The sequence below is a fragment of the Megalobrama amblycephala genome, linkage group LG6 (genome assembly GCF_018812025.1).
Source record: "Megalobrama amblycephala isolate DHTTF-2021 linkage group LG6, ASM1881202v1, whole genome shotgun sequence".
NCBI lineage: Eukaryota > Metazoa > Chordata > Actinopteri > Cypriniformes > Xenocyprididae > Megalobrama > Megalobrama amblycephala.
In genome coordinates, this window is record NC_063049.1 from 5,391,044 (window position 1) to 5,411,275 (window position 20,232).

General features: G+C 35.4%; 1 protein-coding gene across 7 annotated transcripts in view; it reads left to right on the forward strand.

The window, feature by feature from the left end:
* zmp:0000001200 (dedicator of cytokinesis protein 9) overlaps positions 1-20,232 on the forward strand; it is a 115,513-nt gene that overhangs the window by 67,376 nt on the left and 27,905 nt on the right. For 5 of the 7 annotated variants that reach the window (XM_048192705.1, XM_048192704.1, XM_048192702.1 and 2 more), the window contains exons 10-30: positions 1,813-1,887; positions 2,003-2,143; positions 2,297-2,509; positions 5,089-5,211; positions 5,502-5,584; positions 9,844-9,966; positions 10,164-10,243; positions 10,387-10,574; positions 12,888-12,953; positions 13,645-13,737; positions 13,813-13,936; positions 14,076-14,194; positions 15,958-16,047; positions 16,170-16,256; positions 16,366-16,481; positions 17,555-17,624; positions 17,725-17,847; positions 19,063-19,134; positions 19,275-19,421; positions 19,737-19,820; positions 19,966-20,077. In XM_048192705.1, coding sequence (XP_048048662.1) covers positions 1,813-1,887; positions 2,003-2,143; positions 2,297-2,509; positions 5,089-5,211; positions 5,502-5,584; positions 9,844-9,966; positions 10,164-10,243; positions 10,387-10,574; positions 12,888-12,953; positions 13,645-13,737; positions 13,813-13,936; positions 14,076-14,194; positions 15,958-16,047; positions 16,170-16,256; positions 16,366-16,481; positions 17,555-17,624; positions 17,725-17,847; positions 19,063-19,134; positions 19,275-19,421; positions 19,737-19,820; positions 19,966-20,077 — 2,329 coding nt within the window. The remainder of the gene's footprint in view (positions 1-1,812; positions 1,888-2,002; positions 2,144-2,296; positions 2,510-5,088; positions 5,212-5,501; positions 5,585-9,843; positions 9,967-10,163; positions 10,244-10,386; positions 10,575-12,887; positions 12,954-13,644; positions 13,738-13,812; positions 13,937-14,075; positions 14,195-15,957; positions 16,048-16,169; positions 16,257-16,365; positions 16,482-17,554; positions 17,625-17,724; positions 17,848-19,062; positions 19,135-19,274; positions 19,422-19,736; positions 19,821-19,965; positions 20,078-20,232) is intronic. The other 2 variants (XM_048192703.1, XM_048192700.1) reach the window with 1 other exon arrangement.

Below are 20,232 nucleotides of genomic sequence, written 5' to 3' on the forward strand. Positions count from 1 at the left end.
AGAGCTCGGGGGGCAGGGAGCGCGCGATTTAAAGGGGCCGCAGCCTGAATTGGTGCATAGTTAATGATGCCCCAAAATAGGCAGTTAAAAAAAAGAATTAAAAAAATTATATGGGGTATTTTGAGCTGAAACTTCACAGACATATTCAGGGGACACCTTAGACTTATATTACATCTTGTGAAAACTGGTTCTAGGGCATCTTTAACAATGAATCTCTTATTTACATAACGTCCTTATTTTGTTATAATGAGAAGATTTGTGCGTGCAGAACACAGCACTTGACAAACTCCAACTTTGTACGGTGAGTGATTGTAATTTAAACACCTCTGATGGGCTATTGCATTCAAGAACTCAACAGATACGCCTATGAGTGGCTACACTGCTCAACGCTGCAAAAACACATTGTAAATAGAAACCTTTGACGCTCTCCAGAGCACAAACACAGATACGCACTGGATTGTTTGCCAAATCACCAGCAATAAATGTGACCGCACCTTTACTCTAAAACAATCATTTTGTTGGTCAAAGTACCTTGTAAACTAAACCTTTTAACCCAGATTAGTAATAAAATCCTCATTGTACAGTATTGTCCTAATAATCATTTATTGTCTGACCTCTAACCAGTCCAACATCACTAACCAGATCAATCACTGTTTTTGATAGAAATTATATTTGTACATGGCAAATATTTTACTAATAGTTGTAGTAGAGTAATAGAAAACCAAAAACCCAACAGTCATGACATGCATGCTGCTGATTGTGTGTCACTGAATCATTAATTGAAATGGGCGTGTTCAAAATAATAGCAGTGTGGAGTTCAATTAGAGATTAATCAATTTCAATTAATTCTGTGAAAAAACTGATGTCAAACAAATGGCCCTTATTTAAGGACGAAGGCAGCAAATGTTGTACTGTGCATTTCTCTCTGAAAATCGGAGTAAAAAGGGTTGTTCCAGACATTGTTCAGAAGAACAACGTACTTTGATTAAAAAGTTGATTAGAGAGGGGAAAACATATAAAGAAGTGCAGAAAATGATAGGCTGCTCAGCTAAAATTATATCCAATGCTTTAAAATGGCAACCAAAATCAGAAAGACATGGAAGAAAACGGAAAACAACCATTTGAATGGATCGAAGAATAGCCAAAATGGCAAAGACTCAGCCAATGATCAGCTCCAGGGAGATCAAAGAAAGTCTAAAGTTACCTTTGAGTACTGTAACAATTAGAAGACGCCTATGTGAAGCCAAGCTATCGGCAAGAAGCCCTCGCAAAGTCCCATTGTTGAAAAAACGACACGTGCCGAAGAGGTTACAGTTTGCCAAAGAACACATCGACTGGCCTAAAGAGAAGTGGCGCAATATTTTGTGGACAGATGAAAGCAAGACTGTTCTTTTTGGGTCTAGGGGCCACCGACAGTTTGTCAGGCGACCCCCTAACACTGAATTCAAGCCACAGTACACTGTGAAGACAGTGAAGCATGGTGGCACAAGCATGATATGGGGATGTTTCTCATACTATGGTGTTGGGCCTATTTATCGGATTCCAGGGATCATGGATCAGTTTGACTACATCAAAATACTTGAAGAGGTTATGTTGCCTTATGCCAAAGAGGAAATGCCCTTAAAATGGGTGTTTCAACAAGACAACGACCCCAAACACACCAGTAAACGAGCACTTTTTTAAACACACTGCTATTATTTTGAACATAACTGTACTATGCTAACCACATTTGGTTCTGTTCATCTGGAGGTGGAAGTAAATGACAAAAATCTTCAGAGGTTTTGACTGATATCTCTCCTGCTCTGTTCTCAGAGTGCCAGAGACATCGAGAGCAAGATGAGAAACGAGACACGGCTGAAACTCTTCACGCTGGACCCAGACTTACAGGTACATCACTGAGATACAACAGCCTCTTACACTAGTTTTCCTCTCTGCACTAAATGACCACAGCATAGATGAAACTCATGAACTTATCATCGATCTCATCTTCCACTCTGAGCAGAAACTGGACTTCTCCGGGATCGAGCCGGAAGTGAAGCCCTTTGAGGAGAAGTTTGGGAAACGGATCTTGGTGAACTGTAACGATCTGTCCTTCAACCTGCAGAGCTGTGTGGCGGAGAATGAAGAGGGACCGACCACTAACGTACCTCACCTCATTAACTATAACCATTGATCACTTAGTACCTTTGCTGAAATCATGAAGAAATTCGTAAATTGAGTTTCCAGCCACCTTCTTCACAATAAACCCTCTTCGTCTTGTTTCATCTGAGAGTTTCTGCATTGGTTTGTGTTGCAGGTGGAGCCTTTCTTCGTCTCTCTGTCGTTGTTTGATGTTCAGAGTTGTCGTAAGATCTCCTCAGACTTCCATGTGGACATGAACCATCCGTCTGTGAAAGCGCTGCTGCCCTCGTCAGGATCTCACAACAGCTCCGCAGCACCAGACAGTCCGCAAGGAGCGCAACCGACCGCCGGCAGCCTGACAGAGAGCGTCGGTCAGTTTCCACGACAGGTGAGGACACACACCACATCCGGTCTCTATCAACAACCTGCTGTTCAGAACCAGAGATAATAACTTGGGTTCATTCCTCAAATGCATTTAAAGTGTCGCACATACAAAGAAAATCACACATACGCTGTTAAAAATAGGTCAAAAGTTTGAAGCCCGTAAGATTATTTATGCTTTGAAGCAGGTCTGTTCTGCTCACCAATTTGACTATGTGAATATATAGTAAAGTGTAATTTATTCCTGTGATCAAAGCTGAATTTTCAGCATCATTACTCCAGTCTTCAGTGTCACATGATCCTTCAGAAATCATTTTAATATGATGATTTGCTGCTCATTAGGGCACCAATGGTGCAAGGACACTCTTGGAATTGCTCCAATTCCTCTTCTTCTTCTTCTTCTTCTTCTTCTTCTTATTCTGCAAAATGAATCACTTTTTGAGGGTCTAAACATGCACAAAAACTCATGAAACTTTGCACACTCGTCAGAACTGGTGAAAATTTACATCTGATATGGGTTTCAGAATTAGGTGTGACAAAATGGCTCAATAGCGCCACCTATGAAATTCCAACAAATGAAATTCAGTACATACATATAATGTCCCAATACCTTAAAAAAAAAAAAAAAAAGCCCTCTTGGAGCAAAGCCCTAAACGCAACAGCTGTTTTGAATTTTTGTGCAGTTTTTGCCATTTTCAGGCCTCATACTTTAATTAGGGGCCAAGCACCGAAGGTGCGGAGGCACCTATTGTTTCTGTTGGCGTTCTTTTTTTTATTTTTATTTTCGATTATTATTCTTCTTCTTCCGCTCTTGAGTCTATGGCAGCCCATAGAACCGCTTGCGGGAAAGTTATGAAATTTGGCACACAGTTAGAGGACAGTCTGAACTATGTCCATAGCAAATTTGGCGTCTCTAACTCAATCCCTCTAGCGCCACCAGCTGCCCAAAGTTGCACTTATGTTTATGCTAATAACTTTTGAACCATAAGGGCTAGAAACAAAATTCTTTTCCTCTGATTCCTTGGCTCAAGCCGAATCAATTGCACCCTATGACGTCATTTTTCCGTCATTTTGAATTTTCTGAAAAACCTACTTTTTCGAACTCCTCCTAGGCCGTTACTCCGATTTTCACGAAAATTGAACCAGATCATCTTCAGACCATGCCGAGAAAAAGTTATGGAATTCAAGTTGATTCCTCAAACTGTTTTCGAAAAACACGCGAACAAATTGTACGCAGTGCTTGCGAAAATAGACATAAAGCTGTATCTCCGCAACGCTTTATCGTATTCAGACCAAACTTGGTACATGTCATCACAAGCATGACCTGAGGCATCATGCAGCGTTTCGGCGCAGTGTCACCTAGTGGTGCAGAGATATGAAAAATGGCTATTTTTGCTTATAACTTCTGATGGGTTTGTCCAAAAATAATAAATTCGGGGAATCATGCCGAGTCTAATGATATCCAATTTTCCCATATCAGACATTTTTTGAATTTTGTGCTAAAATGCTGTATTTTACGAACGCATTAACGTATCTTTACAAAACTTGGTATGGGTCATCAGCACAATGCCCTGAAGGCGCCTGAGAAGTTTCGGACCAGCGCCACCTTGTGGCCAAAAGTTATAACAAAATTTACAAAAATACTAATAACTTTTGACTATATTAACCGATTGTAATGATATTGGTCTCAGTAGATTCCTTGGGTCATGCTGAGAACACAGATATCAAATTTGCCATAGTCAGCTGAACTTCCTGTCCGCCATATTGTTTTTCTATAAAAACCTACTTTTTCGAACTCCTCCTAGACCGTTGCTCCGATTTTCACCAAAATTGAACCGTATCATCTTCAGACCATGCCGACAAAAAGTTATGGATTTCAAGTTGATAAGTCGAAACGTTTTCGTATACTGGAGCAAAGAATTTGAGGCATGATGCAAAAACGACTCTTGAAGCTGTATCTCTGCAATGCTTTGACATATTGACACTAAACTTTGCAAGTGTCATTGTCACCTCACTCTGACCATACCACAACAATTTGGAGACAGCGCCACCTATTGGTCGAAAGTGATGAACCAGTAAATCCTCATTTTTGGTCATTTTTCAGCTCGTTTGCCTAAAATGATCTTAATAGGTCTTTAATTGCTCACTGTTGCAGTTAGTCTGATGCTCCCAGCCATGTTGGCTGGCTTCTTGTGCCGTTTTTGTGCTTGGCCCCGTAATTGCTGCTTGCAGCTATATTTTCTGATTATTATCAGTGTTGAAAACAGTTGCGCTGATTCATATTTTTTCAGAATTCTCTGAAAAGAACAGCGTTTATTTGAAATAGAATCTTTTGTAACATTATAAATGTCTTAACTGTCACTTTTGATCAGTTTAATGCATCATTACTGGATAAAATACACTTTATTTTGATGGTCCACTTTAGACATGTAGTTGCACAGTTAGTCAGTAGAATGTCTAAAGTGTGCCATCAAAATAAAGTGTAAACATTATTACTGACCACAAACAGTAGTGTACATAACACATTGTGAAGCTTGTTTGTGAAAATCTACTACTTTGACTCTTTGCAATCCCGTGTGTCTGTAGGGAGTGTTTTCCGTGACCTGTCCGCACCCTGAGATCTTCTTGGTCGCACGGATAGAGAAGGTTTTACAGGGTGGAATAGCACATTGTGCTGAGCCTTACATGAAGAACTCCGACTCTGCTAAGGTACGGCTGTGTGTGTGTGTGTGTGTGTGTGTGTGTGTGTGTGTGTGTGTGTGTGTGTGTGTGTGTGTGTGATATCATTCTTATCCCTCTGGAAACAGTCAAAACAAGTGGATAAAGCAGATGTTGGCGAGTGTTTCTAAAGCTGTCAGATATACTAGCTCCACTCCGCCTAGAGACCTGTCATGCTCTTTCCATTCTATAAAATAAATAATGTGAAACGCTTCAGACAAACGTAATTACAGAGCTGCATTTCTTCAGTCGTGCAATGCTTTTCTTTCCTCTCTCCTCAGGCTGCTCAGAAGGTTTTGAAGAATGCCAAGATGGCCTGCAGCCGCCTGGGTCAGTACCGAATGCCCTTCGCATGGGCTGCCAGGTGAGAAAAACCTCTTGAAACTCACACACTAAGATGATGCATTACCATTTTTTAATTCAATTCAATTCAAATTTATTTGTATAGCGCTTTTCACGATACATATCATTTCAAAGCAGCTTTACAGAAAATGGATGTCAACATTACAATTTAAAGAATGTAGTTAGCAAATAATATACTTTAGGTAATTTTTTACATTGTGATATTATCCCCACCACCCCAAATCTCAATAGACTACTGTAATTAAATAAAGTACGGTGAGTATTCATCATAGTAGTATTTGCTGTACTGGAGTTAGTTAAAAACAAATATGTAAAAAAAAAAAAATCATCTTGACCAGAATTTGCTGAAAGGGACAGTTCACCCCAAAATGAAAACTCTCTCATCGTTTGCTCAGCCTTAGATGTATATGACTTTATTTTCTTCAGATAAACACAAAGATTTTTAGAAAAATGACCTATATAATGCAAGTGGATAGTAACCTAACATTTTACACTTTAAAAACCACACAAAGTGAATGTGACAGTAACTCATACATGTGGATGAATCAGTGTCTTCTGAAGCTAAATGATATGTGCATGTGAGGAAAATACTAATAATTTATACCTCCATTCATGACAGTTGGCCAGAAACAACGGTTTAAGGTTTCAAATATTATTTTCTTCACACAAACCTACCCTAGTGGAAAAAAATAAATACTAAAATGTATTTGAAATACATTTATTTTGTGGTAAGTATACTACGAATACATTTACATATTTATGTGCTTAAAAAAATACCCTGCGACTGTACTTTTGGTATACTAAACTGTTATACTTAAAGTCTTAAACTAATTTTGTACTTAATGCACTTTAGTTATAGTGCTGAGATCCAACTAAACATATACTGAAGTATATTTGATTGTGATAAACTTGAACTATTGCAAGTAAACTTCAGGTACACTTTAAATATCTCGCTTTTAAAGACTGATATTATACAAAGATCATATAATCCTTATTAATAGTGATATTAAAACACATTTTAGGCATAATTTTAAGACATTGTGCAATAAAGAAATACTCCAAATAAAGATGCATTATAATTTTATATCAGTTAGTCTTCAGTGATGTGTCAATAAATATGTTAATGGATTTGAAATATATTTAGTATGAAATAAATTTATTTTAAATAGTTTTTTTTTTTTACTAGGGTATTGCTACTTTTCAGAAGACTTTCTTCATTTTTGGGTGTAATATCCATTTATTTGTCATGAAAATGCCACAATGCTTAAAAATCTTTTATAATAAACACAACAACATTCTATTTTTTATTAAAAAAAAATGTTGTCCATTTTGATTTCATGGTGACTTTAATGGTCTTAAAATAGTCTTCTTTGCCTATAATTTGTGAAATATATATTTCTTGGTCTTTCTTTTGATTTGGGGAAGGAAAACTGCATATTTTGTACATTTATTTTGTGCACAAATTATACAAAATGTACAAACTTCTTTTTTTTTTTTAAATCTATCATCTGCTTTCTGTGGGCAGTAGTACGGAAGAGGATTAGGGCCAAGCAATAATAAAAAAATAAAATCATCTCGAGATTAAAGTTGTTAAATTTCGAGAAAAAAACTTGTTAAATTTCAAGAAAAAAGTCGAAATAAAATGTTGAGAATAAAGTCATTAAATTACGAGAAAAATGTCATTAAATTTTGAGAAAAAAGTCGAGATAAAATGTTGAGAAAGTCATTAAATTACGAGAAAAAAGTAGTTAAATTACGAGAACAAATTTGTTAAATTATGAGAAAAATGTTGTTAAATTTTGAGAAAAAAGTCGAGATCAAATGTTGAGAATAAAGTCATAATTTAATGAGTTTATTCTCAACATTTTATCTCAACTTTTTTCTCGAAATTTAATGAGTTTTTTTCTCGTAATTTAACGAGTTTATTCTCAACATTTTATCTCGACTTTTTTCTTGAAATTTAACGAGTTTTTTTCTTGTAATTTAATGAGTTTATACTCAACATTTTATCTCGACTTTTTTCTCGTAATTTAACGAGTTTTTTCTCAACATTTTATCTCGACTTTTTTCTTGAAATTTAACGAGTTTTTTTCTTGTAATTTAATGAGTTTATTCTCAACATTTTATCTCGACTTTTTTCTCGTAATTTAACGAGTTTTTTCTCAACATTTTATCTCGACTTTTTTCTTGAAATTTAACGAGTTTTTTCTCGTAATTTAATGACTTTATTCTCAACATTTTATCTCAACTTTTTTCTCGAAATTTAATGAGTTTTTTTCTCGTAATTTAACGAGTTTATTCTCAACATTTTATCTCGACTTTTTTCTTGAAATTTTACGAGTTTTTTTCTTGTAATTTAATGAGTTTATTCTCAACATTTTATCTCGACTTTTTTCTTGAAATTTAACGAGTTTTTTCTCGTAATTTAATGACTTTATTCTCAACATTTTATCTCAACTTTTTTCTCGAAATTTAATGAGTTTTTTTCTCGTAATTTAACGAGTTTATTCTCAACATTTTATCTCGACTTTTTTCTTGAAATTTAACGAGTTTTTTTCTTGTAATTTAATGAGTTTATTCTCAACATTTTATCTCAACTTTTTTCTCGAAATTTAATGAGTTTTTTTCTCGTAATTTAACGAGTTTATTCTCAACATTTTATCTCGACTTTTTTCTTGAAATTTAACGAGTTTTTTTCTTGTAATTTAACGAGTTTTTTCTCAACATTTTATCTCGACTTTTTTCTTGAAATTTAACGAGTTTTTTCTCGTAATTTAATGAGTTTATTCTCAACATTTTATCTCAACTTTTTTCTCGAAATTTAATGAGTTTTTTTCTCGTAATTTAACGAGTTTATTCTCAACATTTTATCTCGACTTTTTTCTTGAAATTTAACGAGTTTTTTTCTTGTAATTTAATGAGTTTATTCTCAACATTTTATCTCGACTTTTTTCTCGTAATTTAACGAGTTTTTTCTCAACATTTTATCTCGACTTTTTTCTTGAAATTTAACGAGTTTTTCTCGTAATTTAATGACTTTATTCTCAACATTTTATCTCGACTTTTTTCTCGAAATTTAACGAGTTTTTTTCTCGTAATTTAATGACTTTATTCTCAACATTTTATCTCGACTTTTTTCTCGAAATTTAACGAGTTTATTCTCAACATTTTATCTCAACTTTTTTCTTGAAATTTAACGAGTTTTTTCTCGTAATTTAATGACTTTATTCTCAACATTTTATCTCGACTTTTTTCTTGAAATTTAACGAGTTTTTTCTCGTAATTTAATGACTTTATTCTCAACATTTTATCTCGACTTTTTTCTCGAAATTTAACGAGTTTTTTTCTCGTAATTTAATGAGTTTATACTCAACATTTTATCTCGACTTTTTTCTCGAAATTTAATGAGTTTTTTTTTCGTAATTTAACGAGTTTATTCTCAACATTTTATCTCGACTTTTTTCTCGAAATTTAACGAGTTTTTTCTCTAAATTTAACAACTTTAATCTCGAGGTGGTTTTATTTTTTTATTATTGCTTGGCCCTAATCCTCTTCCATACAGTAGTAATAATGCATGTAAACTGTATTAATTTCAGCAGGGAAATATTGTGAATCTGGCACATTATATATTGAGCTTTATTTTTATGGAAAGGTTTGCTCAGACAAAACTTTGGTCACACTTTTAGGGTCCAGTTCTCACTATTAACTATAACTTTTGCCTCAATAAACTCCTAATTACTGCTTATTAATAGTTAGTGAGGTAGTTGTTAAATTTAGGTATTGTGTAGGATTTAGGGATGTTGAATATGGTCAAGCAGAATAAGGCATTAATATCTGCTTTATAAGTACTAATAAACAGCCAATGTCCTAGTAATATGCAGCTAATAAGCAACTAGTTAAAAGTGAAAATTGGAGCTTTGTAAATGCAGATACGTGTTTCACAGCGCTGTACCTGTGCTTATAGCACCTGGTTAAGTTTCAAATAAAGATGAAAATGTTTTTGCACTGAAGCATCACACGCTGATGTCTGCTCTGAGTGTGTGAGATATCACGAGCAGAATCAATATTGCTCAGCCAAATGACTGTCCAGCTGTTTTTCTGTTCCTGTGTTTTGTTCTGGAAAAGGGTGTTGGTTGTAGATGTTAAGCCATGCCAGTAAGTTTATCTTTCCACTGTGATGTTAAAGATGAGCTGGGCAGGATCAGGATGTGTGTGCTGTTATCTCTCTCACCAGCTCTGATCTCCGCGTGTGTTTCTCAGGCCTCTGTTTAAGGACGCCTCTGGGACGGTGGACAAGAGCGCTCGATTCTCGGCTCTCTACAGGCAGGACGGCAACAAGCTCTCCAACGAGGACATGTTCAGACTGCTCGCGGACTTCAGGAAGTCAGTCTTACAGTCGAGCGCTCCAATAGTAGCACTGGTGTTTGTATGACCTGCAGAATCAAGTTGTACACACTGGTGTTGTTTTTCTCAGTTCTGTCAGCGGTGTTGATGTTTTAGAAACAGTATAGTCTCTCTTCGCCCCCGTCAGGCACTCACGCTTGTTATTCTGCCCTCCTTTGTGCTTTCTCTTCTCTCAGGCCAGAAAAGATGGCCAAGTTGCCTGTGATTCTGGGTAATTTGGATGTTACGGTTGATAGCGTGGCACCAGATCTGAGCAGTAAGGCTTTCATACTCACACACAAGCCTTTCTGAATGCAGTGAAAGACACATGTTGAGTGTTTGGAGTGGTTCAGGATTGGTTGATTCCTCTCTGTGTGTGTGTGTGTGTGTGTGTGTGTGTGTGTGTGTGTGTGTGTGTAGATTGTGTCACGCCCTCCTATCTTCCTCTGCGTCAGACTGATGGTGTGGATCGGGGCAGGCTGGTGTCGGAGGTGGAAGAGTTTGTGCCATCTATCGCCAAATGCTCTCAGCCTTTCACAACTTACAACAATCACCTGTACGTGTATCCACGACATCTCAAATACGACAGCCAGAAAAGCTTCACGAAGGTACAACAACACTAAAGCTCTCAACACACAGCTCTGACTTCCTTTTCTATGGAGTCCCCGTGGGTCCTTAAAATGTCTTAACCTCTTAAAGGATTAGTTCACTTTCAAATTAAATTATCCTGATAATTTACTCACCCTCATGTCATCCAAGATGTTCATGTCTTTCTTTCTTCAGTCGAAAAGAAATTAAGGTTTTTGATGAAAACATTCCAGGATTATTCTCCATATAGTGGACTTCAATGGGCACCAAACAGTTGAAGGTCAAAATTACAGTTTCAGTGCAGCTTCAAAGAGCTTTAAATGATACCAGACGAGGAATAAGAGTCTTATCTAGAGAAACCATCGCTCATTTAAAAAAAAAATACAACTGTATATGCTTTATAAAATATATATCCTACGCCTTCCCTATTTAACTTACGGAACGAACGTGGCTCCAGTTCCGCTTTTGTTCCGTAAGTAGAATAGGGAAGCCGTTGGACATACAGCATAAGCTTTTTGAAGAATACGGAAAGCGGAAACACGTGCACGGCGATCATTTGTGTTATAAAGCATATACAGTTGTATTTTTTTCAAAAATGACCAATGGTTTCTCTAGATAAGACTCTTATTCCTTGTCTGGTATCATTTAAATCCCTTTGAAGCTGCACTGAACCAGTGTTGATTTTGACAGCAAATTTTGATTTAGTTTTAGTCTAGTTTTAGTCATCGGAAATTGTTTTAGTTTTAGTCTAGTTTTAGTCATCGGAAATTGTTTTAGTTTTAGTCTAGTTTTAGTAGACTAAATATCATAAGATTTTATTCGACTAAATCTACTGTACTTTGCTCCCCAAAGCAGACGGTTTTTGACCATTCAAGTGCAAAAAGACACAAAAGAGCAAAATTCAGTACTTTTCAGGGATTGACACACTTTTCACTTTCATTCTATTATACTTTTCGTTTAATTTTTATTAGATTTGATTTGTAGTTTTTCTGCTTTCATTGTAATTTTAGTTAAAAGTATTAGTAATTTTTTGTGTTTATGTCTTTTAGATTTTGCTTTTAAATGTCTAAGTTTTTATTTCTGTTTATTTTAATACCTCAGGTTAAGCTAAAGCTTAGAAACTATGAAATAAAATAAGTTTACATTTTTATATATTTATTTTTATTTCAGGTAATGTTTATTTCAAGTAATGAAAAGATTTCTTTGGTTTTAGGTTTAGTTATAATAACCCTTATACTTGTAAAATATATTGAATAATGTGTCAATTAAGGTTCTTAGTCTTTCCTTCCTGTGACAGAAGATACAGTAGTTTACTATGAATTAAATAGAAATTAAATTAAATACAGTTTATTGTTTAAACAAAATAACAATAATGACCAGGAAAAAATAATAATTATAAACCATCCCGAAATACAGCGTGACTCTTATTCTGAAATGTTTGCAGTCTGCACTGTAGCAGGCTTCTCATGAGGGAGATAAAATATGCATTCTTACAACCGTCTAAAACATGCTACCATATAAACATTGTGTTGTAAACATTGCCATAATTCATCAACTTTAGCTTATAAGCAATCAATGAATGAATATGAATAATGAATATTCGCTATTCATTAATTGCGAAGCAGTCTGAAGTGCTGCTGGACGAGCCTGTAGAGGGCGCAACAGCGCCGCGTTTCCCGCGGTTAGATAAGCACATTACACTTCAAATGTGCGCATCTTCCACACAGAACAGCAGTCCTGACTGGATATCTTCCCAAATCGTCACTCTTTCATTTTCGTCTCGTTTTTATTCGTTGACGAAAATTAGAGTAGATTTTAGTCATAGTTTTAGTCATTCAAAACGCATTTTTGTTTAGTCATCGTCTCGTTTTCGTCCGTGAAAAAAATGTCGTTTCGTCAACGAAATTAACACCGCACTGAAACTGACATTTTGACCTTCAACCATTTGGTGCCCAGTGAAGTCCACTATAAGGAGAATAATCCTGGAATGTTTTCATCAAAAACCTTCATTTCTTTTCAACTGAAGAAAGAAAGTCATGAATATCTTGGATGACATGGAGGTGAGGAAATTATCAGGAAAATTTTATTTAAAAGTGAACTAATCGTTTAACCATCACCCCCTTTTTAGTCTCTTTTTAAAGGGGACCTATAATGGCCCTTTCACAAGATGTAATATAAGTCTCTGCTGTGCCCAGAATGTGTCTGTGAAGTTTCAGCTCAAAATACCTTGCAGTTCCCTCATGAAGTTTGAGAAAAGTGTGTCAGACATTATGGTGGACGGTCTTTAAGGTGGGGCTCAGTGAAGTGTTTCATGCTTTCCTCTTGTGTTTCAGGCCAGAAACATCGCTCTGTGTGTGGAATTCAGAGATTCGGATGAAGAGGACGCTCTCCCACTGAAGGTAACGTTACACACAAACTCAGCTCAGTGTCTGCAGTGATTTTACCACATTTTTACCCCAGGCGTATGACTGCACATGTGCCTCCATTTGTTCTGTAACATGCCAGCAACAAGCCACATGACACAATCAATATATACACTACCGTTCAGAAGTTTGATGTTGGTAAGATTTTTTTTATTATTATTTTTTTATAGTAAATTAATACTTTTATTTAGCATGGATGCATTAACTTACGCAGCCCCTAAATTGAAAAATATGAGATGGGAGGAAAAATTTAATTTAAAAGGTTTTACGTTCGCTCACAAATGTTTCGCGTTCCTTCAAGAAACTTTGCGTTACCTCGGAAAGAACACAAAACTTTTGCGAGAGAACGTAAAACCTTTTAAATTTAATTTTTCCTCCCATCTTATATTTTTTTCCATCCTCACATCCCTTTAGAGGCTTCATATTTAACTGATCAAAAGTGACAGTAAAGACATTTTATAAACATTTTATTATTTTACAAAAGATTTCTATTTTTTTTTAAATGTTTTTTTCAGTTCATAAAATAACTCTGAGCAGAAGAGACGTCTTTCAAAAACATTTACAATCTTACCGACCCCAAACTTCAGAACGATAGTGTAGTTATATTTATTAAAACTGTAATCCTACAGTTAAATGTGTACGTGATCGTGTGTCTGTGTTTTGTCAGTGTATATATGGGCGTCCCGGAGGACCTCTGTTCTGTAAGAAAGCGTTTGCTGCCGTCCTGCACCACCAGCAGAGCCCAGAGTTTTATGAGGAGGTGAGACGGGAGCTCTGCATCTCCGTGTGTCTGTGTGTTTACAGACTCTTTTAACACTTGTCTTTACGTGTCCAGTTTAAAATAGAGTTGCCGGTTCAGCTGACAGACAGACATCATCTTCTGTTCACCCTCTATCACATCAGCTGTGACAGCAACAGCAAAGCCAGCACCAAGAGACGAGAGCAGGTGGAGACGCAAGGTGAGACGCACTGCCGTCTGAAACCAGCCGCAAACTTACCCTGTGAAAGAATTAAAGGAGGATTAACGTTTCGCTCCATTGTAACTAATTAAACACAGTCTCTGTCTCTGTTCTCCACGTGTGTTGTGTGTGTTTGCAGTGGGATACGCGTGGCTCCCCCTGCTGAAGGACGGCAGAGTGATCGTGAATGAACAGCAGGTGGCAGTAGCTGCAAACCTGCCTCCAGGTTACCTGAGCTTCCAGGACAACAGCAGCAAGGTGAGAGAGCCACGCTCTGATGGGATCATGCTGCTCTTGTTTTGTTTATGTTGTGTTTTTGTGTTTTGTTTTGTGTTTTGTTGTGTTTATTTTTTTATTTTATTTTGCCGTGTTGTGTTAGTTTTTTTTGTGTGTTGTTTTTGCTGTGTTGTTTGTATTTTGTTTGTTTTTTGTTTTGGCATGCTGTGTTTTGTTTGTTTGTTTGTTTGTTTGTTTTTTAGTTCTTTTGTTTTGTTTTGTTTTTGTTGTTGTTTTATTTGTTTTTTTTTTTTAGTTCTGTTGTCTTGTTTTGTTGTTTTTGTTGTTGTTTTATTTGTTTTTTTGTTGTGTTGTGTTGTTTTGTTTTTTCATGTGTTTTGGTTTGTTTTATTTTCATGTGTTTTGTCTTGATTTGTACTTTGTTGTCTTTGTTGTTTTGTTGTGTTGTGTTTTTGTTTTTTATTTGTGTGGTTTTGTTGTTTTCTTTTTGTTGTGTTGTTTAATTTTGTTGTTTTGAGTTGCTTTGTTTTTTTGTTGTTTTGCTGTGCTGTGTTTTGTTTGTTTTGTTGAGTTTTGTGTTGTTTTTGTTGTGTTTTTTTGTTGTTGTTTTGTGTTTTGGTTTGTTTTGTTTTCTTGTGTTTTGTCTTGTTTTGTACTTTGTTGTGTTTTGTTTGTTGTTTTCTTTTTTCTTTTTTAATTTGTGTTGTTTTGTTTGTTGTTTTGTTTTCTTCTGTTTTGTCTTGTTTGGTTCTTTTTTGTGTTTTTGTTTTGTTGTGTTTATTTGTTTTTGTTTTTGCTGTGTTTTGTTTTGTCGTGTTGTTTGTTTTTTGTTGTGTTGTTTTATTTTGAGTTGTTTTGTTTGTTTTTTGTTTTTTCTGTGCTGTGTTGTTTGTTTTGTTTTTGTTGTGTTTTGCTTTGTTTTGTTTTCTTGTATTTTATTTTGTCTTGTTTTGTACATTTTGTTTTATGTTTTGTGTTGTTGTTGTGTTGTTTTGTTTGTTTTTGTTTTGTTGTGTTGTGTTTTTTATTTTATGTTTTGTTGTGTTATGTTATGTTGTATTTTGTTGTGTTTTGTTTGTTATTTTGTCTTGTTTTGTTTTGTTTTTTCTTTTGTCCCTTTTGGAAGCCATTGTTTATAAAAATGTTTTTAGTTGCGTCCCAAACGACACACTATACACTATGCACTTACACACTATGTACTTGTGCACTATGCACTCATCCATGTAGTGCGTGAATTGTATAAGGTTATTTTGTCATTTAACATCGGGGTCTGACAGCCCCTCCCCCTCCGCTACATAATTAAAGCTGCTACAGTTGAGTGCAGGAAGTGTCCAACATTCCACACTTCTTTTTTCCGTTAATTTAGTGCATCATCCGGGTATTTAAAGTGCACTTTTTCTTTTTGGAATTTTCAGTGTGAACGCACTACTGCACTATTTATACTTAAAAACATCATAGAATAGTGCACAAATATGCGATTTGGGACGCACCTTTTGACATATTTTGTTTGGGGGTGAATTATAAAAGTGTACACTGTGGAAGTAAACAAGTACATAAGTGAAGAGGTGAAATTTGCATATATTCATACAAGAGCTCTTATTAAAAATAAAATAATGTGCACAGATAAATTATTTATAATAAATATTGCAATATCCAATAAAAAAACAAACAAAACAAAAAACAAGAATTGTCAATGTTGGTTCCGTGGCGACCTTAATTAAACGTGTGTGTGTGTGTGTGTGTGTGTGTGTGCGTGTGTGTGTGTGTGTGTGTGTGTGTTACAGCAGCACACAGGTCAGGAGGTGAAGTGGGTGGATGGGGGGAGGCCGCTGCTCAAAGTCTCCACACAGCTGGTGTCCACCGTCTACACACAGGTATGAAGCGTCTGCCTGCACATCTTCACAGAGACACATGTGATACCCCTGCTGTGTCACAAACTCTTATCGATTGACTTGTTCATTATTTTTCGTCCTGATTGGTGCCTGTTTCTCATCAGGATCAACATCTGCATAACTTTTTCCATCACTGCCAGAGTATTGAATCCACGGGCCAATCAGGAGGAGAACTGATCAAATACCTGAAGGTACTTCCTGTTTGTCCTTCCTGAGGATGTTTGAGGCCTGCAGGTGTTTGTTCATCTACATTATCAGGCCTCCTGAGATCACAGTTCCCTCTCTCTCTCTCTCTATCAGAGTCTTCACGCCATGGAGGCTCATGTGATGGTGAAGTTCCTCCCCACCGTTCTCAACCAGCTGTTTCGTGTGCTCACCACCTCCGGCCTGGAAGATGTTGCTGTGAACGTCACCAGGTCTCTTACAGTGTTCATCTAGTGTCATTTAGGTCCCACTTTATATTAAGCGTCTTTAACTACTACTTACATTAAAAACAATAATTGTTAGGATGAACTGATTGTGTTGGTGTTATATTGTACAACACTTGGGATATAGGTAAGGTTTAAGGTTTAAGGGTGGGTTACGGGCTAAGAGAAGATCAAAAGTGTCATTATAGGTGCGATTACAGAAATGTGTAATTACATGCAGGTATTTTTACATATAAGTACAGTGTAAAAACATGTAAGCACACAATAAGAGCATCATACATTAGTTAAAGACACTTAATATAAAGTGGGGCCATTTATGTACTATTATTGCTTTTACGTTTTTTTAGTTTTCATTTTAATTTAAGTAAAATTTTTGGTAATTTTGTTGTGTTGTCTTTTTTTTAAATAATACAATTTAGGTTTAATTTATTTCTATTTCAGTTTTAGTTTTTATTTATTTCAAGTTAGTAATTTTAGTGCTTCAGCTTAAATTTATTTCATTTACTCACCAACGCAATATTGTTAATTTCCGTTTAGTTTCATTTTTCATTTAATATAAATATATTTTATTTTATTTTATTTTATTTTATTTTATTTTATTTTATTATTTTATTTTATTTTATTTTATTTTTTATTTTTTTAAATAATACAATTCAGGTTTAATTTATTTATTTTAGTTTATTTATTTTATTTATATCCAGTTAGAAATTTTAGTGCTTAAACTTAAATTTATCTAATTTATTCAACATTTCTAATTTTTGTTTAGTTTGTTTTTCATTTATTTTCATTTATTTATTTCTTTTTATTTTATTTTAGCTTAAATTTAAATGTATTTCTTAAAGTTTTCTAATTTTTGTTTAGTTTATGTTTTTCATTTATTTATTTTATTTTTATTTTTTTAACTTTATTTCAGCTTTATTTTATTATTTTATTTTTATTACAGCTTTATTTTTTATTTTATTATTTTATTTCAGCTTTATTTCAGTTAACAAACCTGTTTCAGTTGTAGTGTTTAAGGATGTTCACTCATTTTGTGTGCCGTCCCGCTCGGCTCTGGTCAGGGTGATGATCCATGTCGTGGCTCAGTGTCATGAAGAGGGTCTGGAGCATCACTTGCGCTCCTATGTAAAGGTGAGCTGACGTGTCACATCTTTCTTGTGATGTAAAACACGTAATCCTGATTGTGACCCTGAATCATCGACATTCTTGTGTTGTGTGTGTGTGTGTGTAGTATGTTTTGAAGACCGAGACAAACTTAACCAACGGTAAAACTGTCCATGAGGAACTGGCGAAAGCCATGACCACCATCCTGAAACCCTCGACGGACTTCCTCACCAGCAACAAACTGTTGAAGGTGAATCAGATTCAACACCCCTGACAAAAAAAGTATTCTTTAAGTTCATTTTATTAAGTAAAGTTCAAGCACATTTTACGAGTATACTTTATGTAGTAAGTATGCTAAAATCAATGTACTAGTAGTATAATTGTAAGTGCACTATTTCAAAACTTCTTAGGACTAAATTGTCTAATTTTTATAATTTTTAAATTTTTATACTGAAAGTATACTTGTTTTTTTAAGTGAACGTAACGTGATACTCATGGTTTAACTCAAACCATGGAGAAATTATCAGTAAAATCAGCCACATGTTTATCTGTTTCTGTGAGGGTCAGCGGCACTTTGTACAAAAACCATCAGGTTCAGTTCCACTAGTGTACTATTTCACCACAAAGCTTGTTATATAAACTATAACATGTAGGTTTCTCAGATAGTATGTAACACATATGCTGAAAAGTACCTCAAAGAAGCCAATATGTGTGAAAAAAAAGGATTTAATAAGCCACTTTATCAAAACAGTAAATACAACTGCAAGAAAAATACACTTAAAATACTTTTCTTAAGTATATCTCCATCAAAAGATTTACGATTTTGTTTATATTACAAGTATAGGCTGAATATGTTTAGACTTTTCTGTATCCTTGTCTATGAAAGCTTGTGTCCGCCATGGAATAAACAATAAAAAAGGTCATTATGAATTTTTATATCCAATTCTGACTTTATTTATTGCAATTCTGAGTTTATAACTCGTAATTGTGACTTTTTTTCTCAGAACTGTGAGATGCTATTATAAAACTTGCTTTTATAAAAATTGTCATTTAAAAAGTTGCAATTACCTTTTTTTGGTAACACTTTAGTTTAGGGTCCAATTCTCATTAGTTGCTTGTTAGCATGTATATTAATATGCATATGCATATTGACTTTTTATTATTACTCATAAAGCACACATTAATGACTTTATTCTACATCCTTTAATCGTACCCGATACCTAAACTTAAGCGTGACCCCATTTTTATTTTTTATTCTGTGATGGAAACAAGCTTAGCTTCCATACTTGTCAAGTATAATTAAGTATAAATGTATTAAGTACATAAAAAGAAGAGTGAAATTCTCATCTATTATTTTACTTCAAAAGAAAGCTGACTTGAGTAAACTCCAGCACTGTTCATGTCTAAGGGCTGCTGCTGTGCTGTATATCCTCTTGAATCTGCTCCTCTGTTCTTCCTGCTCTAGTACTCCTGGTATTTCTGTGAGGTTTTGGTCAAGTCTATGGCTCAGTACCTGATCGAGACAGGCAAGGTCAAGGTCAGTATAAGTCAACGTGTTTGTATGAGCAAATACCAGTCAAGTGTTCTTCTGAATTTTCTTTTTTCATAAGTACGTCTATACTCACAAAAACAAAACTCACATTGATTCAGACCTTTGACCCCTGCCGTGACCTGTAGGTTTCCAGGAGCCAGCGTTTCTCAGCGTCCTTCTATCACTCTGTGGAGACACTGGTCACCATGCTGATGCCTCATATCACACAGAAATACAAAGACAACCTGGACGCCACACGAAACGCCAATCACAGCCTCGCTGTCTTTGTCAAGGTGAGCACTCCAGATTATGAACACATGATTGATTATCCACTGATTTATTGATGCAGAAAAGAAGTAAAGGATGCAATATTTCTTAATTCTGTAGGTATAGTTGGTGTAGGTGTTGTATTGTAAAACTCTTGGGTTATGGGTAATATTAGGACAGGTTTGGTGGGATGGGAGGGTTTAAGGGTGGGTTAACAGGTAAGAGAAGGTCAACAGTGTTTATTTTTATTTCAGTTTTAGTTAATTCAGTTTTAGTTAACAACTCATCTGTTTTGAGGATAAAGGTACGTCTTGAATCGGTCTAAACTCTGTTTTCACCAGCGCTGCTTCACCTTCATGGACCGAGGCTTCGTCTTCAAACAGATCAACAACTACATCAACTGCTTCATGCCCGGAGACTCAAAAGTAACTTGCTCCTGCTTCTATATCCCTGTTTACATGCAGATTTTGATGATTTTTTTTGGCTTTGGATCTGTTTTTCATATAGATATTCCAGCTCAGAAATATTTCCCATCTGACACCCTCCTCTCTCTCTCTCTCTCTCTCTCAGACGCTGAATGAGTTTAAGTTTGAGTTTCTGAAGGTGGTCTGTAATCACGAACACTACGTTCCTCTCAACCTGCCCATGCCGTTCGGGAAGGGTCGAATCCAGCGCTTTCAAGGTGATCCGTCACTGAAGAGAAGATCAGAAACACATGTTATAGTCGGAGAGCTTGTTGAACGTTGATTGAATGTGAATTGACTGACTCATATCTCTAATGAGCATTAGTTTTATAACGGCCGTCTTCCTCAAATCCAGCGGTCCTCAACCAGGCTT